Source organism: Saprolegnia diclina, assembly GCF_000281045.1.
Source record: "Saprolegnia diclina VS20 unplaced genomic scaffold supercont1.33, whole genome shotgun sequence".
NCBI classification, from domain to species: domain Eukaryota; phylum Oomycota; class Saprolegniomycetes; order Saprolegniales; family Saprolegniaceae; genus Saprolegnia; species Saprolegnia diclina.
In genome coordinates, this window is record NW_008246100.1 from 466,432 (window position 1) to 480,339 (window position 13,908).

The following is a 13,908-nucleotide window of genomic DNA, read 5'->3' on the forward strand; positions in this document are numbered from 1 at the left end:
GCCGTCGTCGGATTCGCCGGCGCCGAGTGTGTCCCCGGTGCCATCGTCAGCGTCGCCGTCACCGAGCGTCGTGCCGACGCCGCAAACCTCGTCGGCGATTCCAACTGAGATCCCTCTTATCGTCACGGTGGCTCCAGTGACCAACTCGCCGATCATCGATGCGCTTATTTCGCAAACGGACGCGCCAAAGGCCACGACGCGGCCTGTTGTTGATAGTCTTCTAGGGCTGGACACCCCAGCGCCGTCGACCGTGACGGCTGTGGTGACGGCAAGTCCCGACGACATCTCCAAGTTGGACCAGCTCCAGAACCTCGGCAAGACGCCGGCACCGGGGTCGGGCAGCGGGTCGGGCACGGCCCAAGCCGCGGACAACACGCACAGTGACACGAAAAACCGCGCCAAAGGTGACCTTTCGGGGTCGCAGACTGCCGCCCTGAAGGCTGCCGTGACCACGGGCACCGAGTCGACCGCCGAGCAGACGATCCGCTACATCATCTCGTCCATCATCGGGCTCACGGTCGTGCTCATGTCGTTCTTCCAGTTCCAAGCGACCAACCCGTCGTACGTGACGCCGGACACGTCGCCGTCGCTCGCCCCCAACTCGTGGGAGCTGCCGGTCTTCATCGGCTTTGTGCAGCAGATCTCGGCGCTCTCGCTCGCCAAGTACGCCAAAGTGCCGCAGGCGTTCTACATGAACTTCCTCGACTCGCTCTCGTGGCTCAACTTCCTCATCCGCGGGTCCGCGCCGGCAAAAGCAGCGAGCGCCGTCGCCAGCGTCCAGCTCACGCGCCGCCAACTGGCCACGTCGCTCTCGTCATCGTACGATGCGACGGGCTTCATCCAGTTCTCGCTGCGCTCCAACGTCTCGGAGCACGACTGGTTTGTGCGGCTCTGGACGGCGTTTATCATCGTCGTCGTCGTGCTCTTGCTCGCTGTCGTCGTGACGGGCCTCTTTGGGCGCTGGGCGGCGTCGCGCAGCAGCCCGTTCAACACCAACTCGAGCGACTCGCACCGCAAGTCGGCGAACCTTCGGTCGGTCTCGTACCGTCTCCTCGGCATGGTGGTCCTCGTCGTCTTCTTCGCCGCGCTCCCCATTAGCATGATCTGCATGTTTGAGGTCCTCGAAGACGCGACGACGACCGGCTTTCCGCACACAATGAGCATCCTCGCGATCGTGACGCTGCTCGCGCTCTACGCCGGCGTCGGCGTCGGCGCGTACAAGCTCATCGACGCCACCGAGGCGAGTCTCTCGCGCTGGGCGACACGCGCCGTCTTTGGCGTCGTCTACGCCAACTACACGTACCAGGCGCGGCTCTTCCTCTGCGCCACGGCGCTCGCAAACTCGCTCACGGGCATTTTGATCGCGGCGATCACGGCCAACTCGCTCACGCAGCTGCTCGCGCTCATCGTCGTGCGCATGGTGTACCTCCTCTCGATGGTGGTCGTCCGGCCGTTCACGTCGACGCTCCAGTTTGGCTTTGCGGTCGCGATGGAGGTCTTGCTCCTTATCATCTTTGGCCTCTCGGCCGGCATGACGGGCGACATCACGGTCGACGCCCAGATCAACCTCTCGTATGCAGTCGTCATCCTTGTGTGCGCCTTTTGCATCATCATGTTTGTGCGCCAGCTCGTCATGCTCTGGCACTTCTCGAGCGGGTGGGCCAAGGACGAGGGGACGCACTCGTCGCGGGTGCCGACGCTGCACGACCACGACGTCGAGAGTAACATGGACTACACCATCTCGCTGCCGCGCTCCAACAACTCGAACATCCTCGCGGCGAGCCCGATGAACACGATCCGCATCGCCGACTCGGGCGGCCGGTTGTAGGCGCCCGATGGAGCGACGCTAACGACTACATATACTGCATCTCATTGGTTGGTGTCGGAATACGTGGCAACGCGCCAGGGCGTGCTCGCCATTGCGTTGCGTATGATGGTAATATGTCATGTTCGTACAGTGTACGAGCACCCTGTCATGTCGACTCGCGTTAGCTCCACGCCCATCACCCTACACATCTTGGCTGCAATGCGTCGCCGCTGTGAGTGCAAGGTGTGAGTGCGCGTACCGGCGACCGCTCCTCCGCAGGGTACGGCGTGGCTCGTGGTCTGACCATGACGCCATTGGCTACTCGTCACGGCAGCAGCGTCCGCCGCGCATGCCTGCCTCTCACCAATCGCACGGCGCTCTGTGGCGCTCGATGCCCTCGATCGGTGCAGTCGCTCGGGACATGTCGCGCGACACACAACGCGGGAGCGAGCGGGCTCAGCACCAACGCTGGCCACTGGCGCGACATGGTTGCCACGCATCTCGTCCCGCAGCCATCGCGCCTGCATGCGGTCAAGGCGCCGACGTCGACCACCGAGGCTGACGACGTCGGCGCAGCCGCGACGCAGTTGCCGACGCTTCTCCGACGCTGGCCTTTCTGGCGGAGATTTGTCCGGTTAAAAGCGAAGCAAGAAAGTTCGAACTTCGACGCCAAGAAAACGCTGCATGTTCCGGCACGATCTGATCGCGAACGAATTTTCGAACGTGCCAGAGGCAGGTGCATGGGCATGGCTGCGGCTGCTCATGCTGCTGTGCTGGCTAGGTGCCCGCCATGTACATGCGCTGGGAAGACACGCGCATTGGCGGCACGACGCCCACGATCAAGAACCACACGGGTACGAGGACAAGGATAACGAGGACATCAACACCGCTTCGTGTAGCAACGCTGGTGGGCTCGCGCATCTTTGTCTTTGGCGGCTACGACGGCCGGCGCAACCACAACAGTCTGCATGTCTTCGACTGTGACAAGATGGAGTGGGAGCGCAACCCGTACGAGCAGCGCGACCGGTCGAGCTTTAGCTTGGCGTCGCCACCGCGCTTGACGCGGCCCGCCAACAACCGCAACGACGGCAACGACGACTTTCTTCTACTGACTGCATCACGAAGCCGCAGTCAGAGCGGCCAGTCGCAGCGACCGTACGTGCCCGCGGGGCGCAACGGCCACACGGCGACGCTCGCCGACGGCTGCGTCTACGTCATTGGCGGCTGGCTCGGGTCTGGTCCGCTCGCCGCCAACGACGTGCACATTCTGCACGTCGACACGATGCGCTGGGAGGAGCCGGTCACAAAAGGCGTGCCGCCCGGACCGTGCAACATGCACACGGCTGACTACCTCCCGCACGCCCGCGGTATCGTCGTCTTCCGCGGCGGCAACGGCCGCGAGTACCTCAACGATCTGCACTTTCTCGACATTGACACGCTCACGTGGTCCAAGCCGCAGGTGCGCGGCGTCGCGCCCGAGCCTCGCGCCAACCACTGCTCGGCGCTCGTCGGCACGAAGCTCTACATCTTTGGCGGTTGGAACGGCCGCAAGCGCCTCAACGACCTGTACGTGCTCGAAACCGGCGCGCCCGAGTGGACGTGGAGCAGCGTTCGCGTGCATGGCGACCTCGTGCCCCACCCGCGCGCCGGCATGACGTTTACGGTCGTCCGCGACAAGATCTTTCTCTTTGGCGGGTCGGGGCCGTCGGCGGCGCCGGCCAAGTGCTTCAACGACCTCTTCATCTTTGATCCTCGTACCTCTGCATCTGCTCGCTCTGCCTCACACTCCAAGTCTGTAGAGCTGGCCAAGTGGACCGACACGATCGTTGAGCTCGACAAGTCGACCGTCGTCGCCTGCACAGCGCAGGACGACGCCAACCCGAACGACACCCCACCCGAGTACGCACGTCCTCCAAGACAGTAGAGCTCATGTCGCGACAGGCCGCACATTGTTGTGATCGGCGACGGGCCGAGCCGCCGCGCCGGCCACACGTGCGTGGTGCACCAGCGCAAGATGTTTGTGTTTAGCGGCAGCTACGGCAGCGAGTACCTCCACGACATGTATGTCCTCGACACGGACCCGGCGCCGTGCGCCCGCGTCTCGCTCTGCAGCAACTTGCAGTCGTCGCTCGGCCGGTTTTGCAATTCGCCGGAATTTGCCGACATAAGCTTTGTACTTGGCCCATTTCTCGAATCGGGCGAGCTCACGCAGGTTAGGTTGTCGAGGGCAGCCGCGTGTTTGGCCACAAGATCGTGCTCTCGCTCGGCAGCGACCGGTTCCGCGCGCTCTTCTCGGCCGGCTTCCGCGAAGCGTCGGCGACCGAGATCGTCTTGCCCGACATGCGGCTCGACGTCTTTGAGGCCATGCTGTCGTATTTGTACCGTGGTAGTCTAGAGGCCCATGCCCTCGACTCGATGGACCACGCGATCGAGCTGCTCATGGCCGCCGACGAGTACATGCTCGACCACCTCAAGCAGCTCTGCGAGACCGCGCTCCAAGCCATGGTGGCGCTCGAGACGGTGCACGAGATTTTGCAGGCGGCGGACCGCGCGAACGCTGCTCAGCTGCGCGTCATTTGCAAGCATTTCCTGCGCAACGCAGCGCCACCGACCCTTCTTAGTTAGTCGCAAGGGTTTTTCTTATACTATAGCGTTTTCTTATTCTTGGCTCACGGCGCACGACCGCACACGCTGCACTTGGGCGCGCCGACCGGGTTGCTCTTGGTGCAGAGGCGACACTTCCACGTACTCTCGGTCGCCAATGTCGCCGTCACTTGCGTCGGGAAGAGCGCTGGCGCGGGGAAGAGTTCGTGCGCAGGAAAGAGGGTCTCGGCAGCCGGCAACGGTTGCGACGCGACGGGCATGGTCAGCGTCGCGCTCAGTGGCGCCGAATGGGGCGCGGGCGGCGCCAAGAGAGCCGTGTACGACTCCAACGGCTCGGACCGGGGCGCCGGTACCGAGTACGACATCACCGGCTCGAACCGGGGCGCCGGTACCGAGTACGGCATTGCTGGCTGGGGTTGGGGCGCCGCCGCATATGAAAGGGCGGGCTCGGACTGCGGCGGCGTCGACGACCGCAGCTGCGCTTCGAGCGCGCGGATACGGGCTTGGGCCGCGTCGAATGCGGCGGCAAGATCGTCACTGGCGGTCGTCGCAGGCTCGACATGGTGCGTCGCATGCAGCGGCGGCGTCGGGTTCCCCAATGATGGAATGTTGTCGTAGAGGTCGTCCCAGAGCACCACACGGCGCAAGAGCGTCGCGAGGGGCGGAATGAGCGCGCCGAGCTCGCCCTTATGGCGTTCGGGCGCATACGCGCGGAAGAACGGGTTGACAAAGTCGCTTCGGTACAGGAGCATGTAGCTCCAGAGCGACGGCGTCCGGCCGGCCACGTTGAGCTGGTGGCGCTCGCGCTCGCAGTTGGCCACAAACGTGCCAAAGCGCCCGGAGATGGTCGCGCCAAAGATGCAGCTGAGCGCGCGATGGTTGAACTCAAAGTACGTGGGGTACTGCCGACACAGCTGCCAGACGCAGTCGAGAAATTGGAGAAACACTGGCGAGTTTTCGTCGTCTACGTCGACGGTGAAGCCTCGAAGGTAGCACACGAACGACGTACTCTCGGCCTTGCCGGCGCTGATGCGATCCTCAAATTTGTGCCCGGCCTTGATCCACTCCTATGTGCAGCTGCCACGTCAGAGGACCGCGTTGTCGCAACAGCGCACCTTCTCGATGAGCTGCATCAAGCCCTCGAGCGTCCGATAGCGCGGGTCCAAGAGGAGCTGTGCGAGCGCACACACCTACGCGCAAGCCGCCGCTTTTACTCCAGGGTTCGCAAGGGCGAGTACCTGGGCGGTGCGGTCCCAGCCGTCGCTGCAGTGCACGACGACAGTCTGCGCCGAGCGATGGATCGCGTGCGCGGTCTGCACGGCGGTCGAGAGCACACGGCGAATGTGAAAGAGCCACTTGGTCTCCTACACGCGATAAGACAAAAACTATCAAGGTATCAATATCGGACCTCAACGCGCGCGTGCCACGTCATATCGATGTCGGGGTTGAGCGACTGGAGGAGACCGCGGACGTTCTCGAGACTCTCGCGCATCGCGTGGATGTTAGCAATGTCCATGAACGTCACGGTCGCGTGCCGAATGCTCGCGCTCTCCGTACCGCCGCCCTTGAGCTACACGCTTGTTGAAGAATCTCAAAAACGAATCAAAACGTACGTTGTTGGCCCGCGCGTTGAGCTCGGGGCGGCAGTCGACGATCCACACGAGCTGGTTGACGTGGTTGCTCTGCGCGATGAGCAGCAGCATGTGCTCGTCGTCGCTGCTCTGGGCGTTGAAGATGCCGCGCTTGGGCTGCGCGCAGCGCCAGAGACTCGCCGTGTTGCTCGCGTGCGCCCAGCACAGCAGCGGCATGCGCCCTTTGGACCGAAAGTCGGCGACCGACGCCACCTGCGCGTCCGTCATGCGGGACGGCACGGCAAAGAGCGCCGGGTACGTCGGACAGAGCGTAAAGTTGCGGTTGAGCTCCGTGAGCCGGAACGGACCGTGCCCGAGCTGCACGCCCATGGCGGCAAAGTCGTCGCGAATGTCGTAGAGCGCATGACCTAGACGACAGATCGATCTTCGCTCGAGAGAGTTGGACGGATACCGTTGAGATCGCTCGTGTCCATGTTGCCGCGGGCAAAGGCAAAGAGGCTGGCAGCCGAGATGCCAAAGCAGTGCCGGTTGAGCGTGAGCATGAGATCTTGGACGTTGCCTCGGAGGCACCACGTCCGCAGGTTGCGAAACTGAACGAGGAGCTGGGTCGGCGCTGCATTGCGGTTGTCGTACTGACCATTGCTCTGCGGGTAGAGTAGCTTGGCAACGGCGGCCGTGGGCATGCCTTCGTTCATGGCCACCATCAGCATTGGGTGGGCCGCGTTGGACATGGTCTGCGTCGGCTCAAAGCGCAGGCGGTAGTTGGTAAGAATCAGCGTCCCCGAGACACCTGACGTCTTGCTGTAGCTTGGATACACTTCAAAGTTGCAGGCATGAGACGCAAGCTTGAGCTCACCGGGGAGCGCTACTGAGAGCGACGCATCGAGCGGCGGCGCGGCGGCGCGCAAGGTCGATGGCCCGCTCGTCGTCGGTACGGATGCTGCGGACGGCGGTGGCGAGGCCGGCTTCTTGGGCGCCAAGGCGAGTAGGCGGGCGAGGCGTTCGTGGTGGGCGCACATGCTGGCGCCGGGGCCCGCGACGGGCGAAGTGCATCGCTCGCCATTGCGCTGGACGGACGTACACGTCATGTTGGTCGATCTCTTTGTGCTTGCCAGCTGCTCATTTTTGCGTGTTATTTTTATTGCAAAGCGTTTTGAGTTTTGAGTTGGCGTGTTTTGAGTTTGGCAGAGGCCAGACTGAATCCAGCCAAGGGACAGGCGGGACAGGTCGAAGGATTGAAGGAGCATGCCAGCGCTCGTGCTCTTTGGCCGACGCAGCCGCATCGGCAGCGATGACTTCTTCTGCCCGGCGCTGCTGCAGCTCATCTTCCAGATCCCGTTCGTGCTCACGGCCGTTCTCTTCGTCTCGTCGTACCGGCGCTGCTCGACAATGCAGCTGCACAACCTCTCGGGCTTTCCATTCTGGTTTGTCTTGCTCGCGATACCGATCCACGGCTTTATGATGTTTATGAACGTCCTCGAGCTCCACGTGTCGTCGCAGGGCACGATCATCCGCCACGAGAGCCGCGTGCTCATGAAGCCGCTCATCATGGTCCACTTTGTGTGGGCGGTCGTCATGGCAGCCTATGGCACGGTGGGCCTCGTCTTTCATTACCGCGGCGAGCTCTGCTGGCCCGACAGCAACTTTGTGCTCGTACGCCCACCTCTCTGTGCACAATGCTCAGAAGCTCCGCCGTAGGTCATCGCGCTCGGCCTTCTCGTCAACGTCCTTGGCATGCAGGTGTTTGCGTGCTGCATCATTGGCGGCACGCCTGTGCACCGCCGCCGCCGGCTCTCGAGCGGCAATCTGCGTCGCGATCTTTCGCGCAACGAAGAGCTCGACCTGCTCCATGGTACGCACCTCCGTCGGGAGGCTCCTCACGAGCTCGATAGGTATTGACGACCCAAATTTGCCCAACAGCGACTTGTACATTCCACACCAGGAAAAGTGGGAGCAGCGCTGCCACCAGTGCTGCGGCTGCATCCAGTGCTTCACATGTGGCCTCTTTGGCGGCGGCGGCACGCGCACGGACGCCATGTCGGTGGTCGCGTCGGTGTTTGCGCGCTTCTTTTACGGGAGCCCCGACTTGGTCTTTTCAGACATCATTGCCGGCTTTATCCTGCTCGGCGCTGTCCAGTACCACGAGACCAACACGGCGACCGAGCACCTGACCATGCGCGAGCTGCGCGCGTCAAGGCACCTCCTCGCATCGGCGAGCTCGACCATCGACTTTGACTTGGTGCAGATGGAAGAGGCCATGCGGCCGCTCGACCAAACGAACGAGGCGCTGGACGCTGCGATTGTTGAGCTCGCCCACTACTCCAAGTACGCGATCGGGATCTACGGCTGGATGCTCTACGTGTGGTCGCACCCGTGGCGCGGCGGGCCGCAGCTGCTCTTCTCGTGCATGAAGCGCCATCGGTCGTACGTGCACGGCGACAACTGGCTGCACTTGCACCAAGCCGCCTTGCAGCTCGAGACGTCGTCGGCCGCCGATGACATTGTGTATGCAGATTTTTCCAACTCGGTGTGCAAGCCCGCCTACTGCGTCATGCTCGACCACGAGAAGCAGTCGGTGGTCGTCGCGATCCGGGGCACGCTCTCCCTCGAAGACTGCCTCACAGATGCGATCGCGTATGGTTACTCGATGGACGAGGTCGCGACCAAGTATGGCTGCGCGGGGCGCGGTGAATTCGCCCACCAAGTACGTGCTTTCGTACGCTGTCGTTTGTGGCTATAAGTTGCTGGGATGTAGGGCATGCTGCAGTGCGCCGAATACATCATGGACGAGCTCACGCGCTTGCGAGTGCTCGACATGCTGCTCAACCCGGACGCGATGCCGCTGCCCGAGCCGTTGGCCGTCAACGAGTGCTACCCGGGCACGTACGCAAGCTACAGCCTCGTCGTGACAGGCCACTCCCTCGGCGCGGCGGCGGCGGCGCTTCTGGCCATCTTTCTCAAGCCAAAGTACCCGCGCGTGCGGTGCCTTGCGTTCAGCCCGCCGGGCTGCCTCATGTCGCCGAGCTTGGCGCAGGCGTCGTCGACGTTCATCACATCAGTCGTTCTCGGCAAAGACATCATTGCGCGGGCGAGCTTGCTCTCGATGCAGGACCTGCGGGACGAAGTCCTCGAGCTCATTGGGCGCAGCAAAGTGAGCAAGGCTGCCATCATGCGGCAAGCGCTCTCGTGGAAGAACCCCCGCGACCTCCTCCATGCCGCCGACGACGTTGCGACCTCGTCGTTTACGACGCAGCTCACCAACTACAAGTCAATGCTCCAGCAGATCCAGGACCACGAACCGATCCACGAGGTAGCCTTGCCATCGTTGTCATCGAGTCTATAGTGCGTCTAGATGTGGCTGCCGGGTCGCGTCGTTCATCTCAAGCGCCAAGTGCGCTCGCAGAAGCGCGGCTTTTGCATGTGTTGTCGTCCTGGCACGGGCATTTGCTGCACGGACCGCAGTGACTACGACTATGGCTGGTCGGATGCGACCCAGTTTCTCAAGATCTACGTGAGTCGGACAATGCTTGACGACCACTTCCCCGACAAGGTCCACGCGGTCCTGCAGGACCTCGCCAAGACCAAGCGGGCGTAGTGGAGATGTTTATACAGCTTAAATAAGGGGCCCGAGAGATCATTTGATAACTACTTCATGCGCGGCAGCGACTGCGTGCGGGGCGGGCCCGGCGCCAGCGCCGCGTGGGCGTCAAGCGCCACCGAGTGCGAGTTGGTCACGACGACCGAGTTGGCCGGGCTCTCGGGCACGGCCGAGCAGCCGCGGAGGTCCACGACGACCACGGTGACATTGTCCTCGGTCCCGTGGCGAATCGCGTACTTGCACAGCGCCGTCGCGGCCGCGTCGGGCGTCGCACACTTGGCCGCGAGCTTGGCCGCCTTGGTGTTCGAGACCACGTCCCAGAGACCGTCGCAGGCGAGGATCAAGTACTTGTCGGCGGCCGTGAGCACGTGCACCGTCACGTCGGCGTCGGCCGAGATGATCGGCTTGAGCGACGCGTCACCAATCGCACGTGACATGCTGAGAATGCCGTTGACGCGGGGCACGTCGACGACGCGGTTGAACGGCCACATGCTCAGCGCAAACTCGGGCGCCCGCTGGCCGTAGACAAGCCCCGTGACTTCGCCGCCGGCAGCTTCGATGCGCTGGCGCTCGGTGGGCACCTCCGGCTTGTGGTCTACACACACTGTGATACGTATGTAGGACGAGCAAGTGAATGTACCTTCGGAGAGCGCGACGGCGTTGACTTTGCCGTTGGGAAATTCCTTGACGAGGACGGCTCGCGAGTCGCCAACGTTGCCGACGTACACGACGCCGTCGCGGACAATGGCGACCAAGCACGTCGAGCCGTCTTCGATGCCGGTGCCCGTGTGCTGGCGAATACCGCCGTGGCCGAGCGAGAGGGTCTTGCAGTGGTTCGAGAGCGAGCAAAAGTCGGTATCTACTCACAAAGTTCTAGCACCCACCAAAGACGGTGTAATAAGTACAGTGGAGTCCGTACCGAGCTCGTGGATCCCCTTCTTGATGGCGTCTTCGATCGTGCATTTCGCTGCAAACGGGCCGGTGGCCTCGGCGCCGTCCATGCGGCTCAGAATCTTGGGAAATACGTACTCGGCCGCGTAGCGCGACGCGCGCTCGCCGCCATGGCCATCAAAGATGCCATAGCAGCCCAGTTCTTGGACTTGCCCCGTGCCGTTAAAGCCATTGAGCGTGAGCCGGCCCTGGTAGCCGCCAATGTAGTACGCGTCCTGCACAGTCCATGAGCTTGGCCTCGCCTCGGTCGCCGTACCTCTTGGGTCCGCTTCGGGCCCTTGTCGGTCGCGACGCCTGCGCCGAGGGCTGTCGTCATGCTGCTGCTGCAATTGCCAAATGGTCAAAGGTACGTTTTTTTACCGGATCGGCTGGCGGCCTATTTTTATTGGCGAACGGCGCATTTTTAATTCGAGGGTGCACGCTTTTTTAAAATAGAGCGCCGCAGGTGCGTAGATATGCAGGCACAAGCACACGCGACGCATTATATTATACGCGGCATCGTATTAAAATACAAGCATTTTTATACCGGTGCGCCTCAATTCTCGAAACTGCAAGATTCACCGCGGAACATCCGGATAATAAATGGGCGCGATGGGATTGGCTCTTTATCCGTAGGACCGGGTGGATTATCCGGACTGCGACCAAACCAGCAGGACGGAACAAAAAGCATGGCCGACGACCGCGACGTCGTCCAGTCCGGCGCGATCTTCCGCATGAAGCAAGCGGACCTCCGATGGCGGAGCCCGATGCCCATGAGCATGCTGAAGAAGAGCTCGATAGGCGTGGACCGCGAGCTGCATCCGGCGACGCCGACCAAGGCTCAGGCAAGCACTGGCAGCTCGACACCCCGGAGTGCGTTCGACTCACTGTGCCTGCGCAGCCCGCTGCCCAAGGTTCTGCTGCAAAAGCTACAGGGCTCGGCGCAGAAGGCGGATGCAACCAAGTCGCCGTTTGCATCTGCGATCAAGACGCCGCCGACGCAGAAGAAGATCAAGCTCGTCTTCAAGCCGGCATCGGCCATGAAGATGACGCCAAGCGAAGCCAAGCTAGTGGCGCACGCGAGCCCAATGATCGACCCCAAGTACGAGACTCCGACAAAGGCGATGCGGCCGCCGGTGCAGACCCCGGTCGAGACGAAGACGCGCATAAAGGACAGTACACCGCTCGGCCTCTCGGACCAATTGGCGCTCCTGCAGCGCCAGAAGCGACAGAAGAGCGGGACGCCGTCGGCCACCAAGCCCGTCGCGGTGGCATCGACGACCATCGAGTTCTTCAACACGCCTCAGAAGACCAAGCCGCGCGATGCAACGCCGAGCCCCGCGCAAGGTACGTACAGTCATTTCTTCTCCCATCGCTTGGAGCTCAAACAAGGGTTGTAGCTGCAGCGTCACATGCTGTGGCCGAAGCGATGGCGGCGGTGCCAATGACGCCTGTGACAGTGACGCCTGTGACAATGACGCCGACCAAGCTGGACGAAGGACCGACCAACTCATTCTTGTCACCGCCAACGGCGCAATTCCACACACCTTCAACGACACGGAAACGAACGCAGCGGTCGCCAAGTCCTAGCGACGTCGCCCCGCGGTCCGCCAAGCGCACGCTGCTCGTGTCGCCTGCCAAGACCACCGAAGCGAGGACATTGCCACCGCCACTTGCACTCAAAGCTGCGACGCCGACGAAGCCCAAGACTCCCCCAAGAAAGGCCAAGACGCCACCAGCAAAGGCCAAAACTCCAATGACCAAGCCGCCGCGAACCCCGGGCAAGCTAAAGACGCTCAAGCCAAAACCACCGACGCCAGCACCGACTCCCGTGGCATCGGTTCGAGCGTCTCCCACCACACCCTCCAAGGCGGTTCAAGCTCCAACGCTCCTTCTTCCACGACCCAAAACGCCCAAGCAAGCGACAGCATCGAATGCAACCACGCAGCCTCCGTCGACACCGACGCCCACCAACCGCAGCGGCACGATCGCTGTGCCCAGTCCATCGCCAGCCCTGTCGCGCAAGCCGACGCCGATCAAGACAGCGACCAAAGGTAGAACCACGCCCTGCAAAAGGTGAATCATCGCGCAAAGTAGCACCGTCGCCGCGCCAGACAAGCCCGATCGTTGAGCCGGAGGACATATCGGTGGAGCGTGACGACGAAGAGGTCGCTTTCGAGTATGGTGGAGGCAGTCCTGCGTCGTCCGAGGCCGAGGCGCTGCCGACACCGCCGAAAAGGCCAGCGCCGATCAAAGTGGCGACGCCAAAGACGCTGCCCAAGCGCTCCGTGGCCAAGGCGACGCCGACAAGCACGCGCAAAGTACGTGGTTTGTGTACATCCTTCATCTCGTAAACAAGGTCGTAGCGACTCAAACTACCGGACGCTGTGGTTCCTGCCGCGGACGCGAGCGACGACGACGATTTGCCGATGCTGGTCACCTCGAGCCCGGCGCAGACGGTGCCGCAAGTCGTACGATATGGAGTGACGACGTGCAATGTGTCATTTGGGTCGACTAGGAGAGCACTGACGCTGCACCGTTTCCGATGAAAGACAGACGTGTCGACCCGTTGGCCAAGCACTTTACCTTTCAGAGCGGTATCATGCCTCTTGGCCCGGAGACAACTCGGAAGAACGCTGTGTAGTGTCTTCAAGCGACGATGCCAGTGGTGACGACGACGACGATGACGACGATGACGACGATGACGACGATGACGACGATGACGACGACGATGACGATGTCAAAGACGATGATGATGGCGCGTCACGCAGTATCAGCGATGAGTTTGTCAAGGAAATGCGTGGCCTCAACGAGAGCGACCTCGTGGTCGACGAAAAGTCAGGTGCGGTCGTTGGCTCTCGTACGCTGCGGCTTGAGTCGTGTCTAGTCGAGCTGCACAAGTGGAGTGTCGTGTGGCCGCCCCGCATGAAGAGCGCGACCAACCTCATCCTCGTAGCTCTATGGATGCATACCACAAGGTGTCATGAGACGTGTAGACCGTGCGTGGGTGCGACGGCAGCAAGGACGGTCCACTGGTTAGTGTCGTATACAAGTCGTACCAGTCGCCACGGCACTTTCTATCGGCGGCCGGCGAAGCAGTGCATTTGGTCGGCACGATGGCCACCAAGTCGGTGCCGATCCCGTCAGTTCGCACGTTCTTCAAAGCCGGCATCCCGCGCACGTGGCGCGCCAAAGTCCCCAGTCTCCTCGTCGTCTCGTACGTGGTTGCTTTTGCTCATGACACGTCGAAGAACTAGAATGTCGTGTAGGGACAAGGGCGAGGAGAAGGGCAAGAAGCGCGTCATTAGCTCCCTCGGCGCCTTCCTGGACGCGCCGCCAGAGAGCGACACGTCGTCCGAAGACGAAGAGAGCAGCGA

At 62.3% G+C, this 13,908-nt stretch overlaps 6 protein-coding genes across 7 annotated transcripts in view; 4 read left to right on the forward strand and 2 right to left on the reverse strand.

The window, feature by feature from the left end:
• Positions 1-158: 158 nt before the first annotated feature.
• SDRG_10122 (hypothetical protein) lies at positions 159-1,828 on the forward strand (the record flags this gene model as incomplete). The annotated part of the gene is made up of 2 exons (XM_008616095.1): positions 159-205; positions 274-1,828. The coding sequence occupies 2 exons, from the start codon at positions 159-161 to the stop codon at positions 1,826-1,828; spliced, it is 1,602 nt and encodes a 533-aa protein (XP_008614317.1).
• A 385-nt stretch (positions 1,829-2,213) lies between these two features.
• SDRG_10123 (hypothetical protein) lies at positions 2,214-4,476 on the forward strand. Its single transcript, XM_008616096.1, has 6 exons — positions 2,214-2,539; positions 2,589-2,661; positions 2,707-3,561; positions 3,607-3,706; positions 3,749-3,980; positions 4,025-4,476. The coding sequence occupies exons 1-6, from the start codon at positions 2,492-2,494 to the stop codon at positions 4,430-4,432; spliced, it is 1,716 nt and encodes a 571-aa protein (XP_008614318.1). The 5' UTR covers positions 2,214-2,491; the 3' UTR covers positions 4,433-4,476.
• On the reverse strand, positions 4,477-7,091 carry SDRG_10124 (hypothetical protein; the record flags this gene model as incomplete). The annotated part of the gene is made up of 7 exons (XM_008616097.1): positions 4,477-5,375; positions 5,421-5,478; positions 5,527-5,601; positions 5,650-5,775; positions 5,820-5,981; positions 6,025-6,410; positions 6,455-7,091. The coding sequence occupies 7 exons, from the start codon at positions 7,089-7,091 to the stop codon at positions 4,477-4,479; spliced, it is 2,343 nt and encodes a 780-aa protein (XP_008614319.1).
• An 81-nt stretch (positions 7,092-7,172) lies between these two features.
• On the forward strand, positions 7,173-9,663 carry SDRG_10125 (hypothetical protein). The gene is made up of 5 exons (XM_008616098.1): positions 7,173-7,656; positions 7,702-7,855; positions 7,896-8,707; positions 8,759-9,313; positions 9,356-9,663. Exons 1-5 carry the CDS (start codon positions 7,249-7,251, stop codon positions 9,596-9,598), a joined length of 2,172 nt encoding a protein of 723 aa, XP_008614320.1. The 5' UTR covers positions 7,173-7,248; the 3' UTR covers positions 9,599-9,663.
• Positions 9,519-10,935, reverse strand: SDRG_10126 (the record flags this gene model as incomplete). 2 transcript variants are annotated; one of them, XM_008616099.1, is made up of 4 exons in its annotated part: positions 10,809-10,935; positions 10,521-10,767; positions 10,242-10,460; positions 9,519-10,196 (listed from the first exon to the last, which is right to left on the reverse strand). In XM_008616099.1, the coding sequence occupies exons 1-4, from the start codon at positions 10,866-10,868 to the stop codon at positions 9,649-9,651; spliced, it is 1,074 nt and encodes a 357-aa protein (XP_008614321.1). In that variant the 5' UTR covers positions 10,869-10,935. The 2 variants fall into 2 exon arrangements, with proteins under 2 accessions (XP_008614321.1, XP_008614322.1); XM_008616100.1 differs by lacking the exon at positions 10,809-10,935 and having other exon boundaries at positions 9,649-10,196; positions 10,507-10,564.
• A 285-nt stretch (positions 10,936-11,220) lies between these two features.
• Positions 11,221-13,908, forward strand: part of SDRG_10127 (hypothetical protein) — a gene marked incomplete at both ends in the record, with an annotated part of 4,059 nt that continues 1,371 nt past the window's right edge. The window contains 9 exons of the mRNA XM_008616101.1: positions 11,221-11,878; positions 11,932-12,585; positions 12,626-12,852; positions 12,898-13,002; positions 13,050-13,128; positions 13,176-13,373; positions 13,419-13,483; positions 13,528-13,748; positions 13,801-13,881. Coding sequence (XP_008614323.1) covers positions 11,221-11,878; positions 11,932-12,585; positions 12,626-12,852; positions 12,898-13,002; positions 13,050-13,128; positions 13,176-13,373; positions 13,419-13,483; positions 13,528-13,748; positions 13,801-13,881 — 2,288 coding nt within the window. The remainder of the gene's footprint in view (positions 11,879-11,931; positions 12,586-12,625; positions 12,853-12,897; positions 13,003-13,049; positions 13,129-13,175; positions 13,374-13,418; positions 13,484-13,527; positions 13,749-13,800; positions 13,882-13,908) is intronic.

Coding starts and splice junctions, on each gene's coding strand:
- SDRG_10125 (XM_008616098.1), top strand. CDS start 7,249: ATGCCAGCGCTCGTGCTCTTTGGCCGACGCAGCCGCATCGGCAGCGAT. Junction 7,856..7,895: donor AGAGCTCGACCTGCTCCATG/GTACGCACCTCC, acceptor CGAGCTCGATAG/GTATTGACGACCCAAATTTG. Junction 9,314..9,355: donor ACCACGAACCGATCCACGAG/GTAGCCTTGCCA, acceptor TAGTGCGTCTAG/ATGTGGCTGCCGGGTCGCGT.
- SDRG_10123 (XM_008616096.1), top strand. CDS start 2,492: ATGTTCCGGCACGATCTGATCGCGAACGAATTTTCGAACGTGCCAGAG. Junction 2,662..2,706: donor CACGATCAAGAACCACACGG/GTACGAGGACAA, acceptor CGCTTCGTGTAG/CAACGCTGGTGGGCTCGCGC. Junction 3,562..3,606: donor CCTCTTCATCTTTGATCCTC/GTACCTCTGCAT, acceptor CCAAGTCTGTAG/AGCTGGCCAAGTGGACCGAC.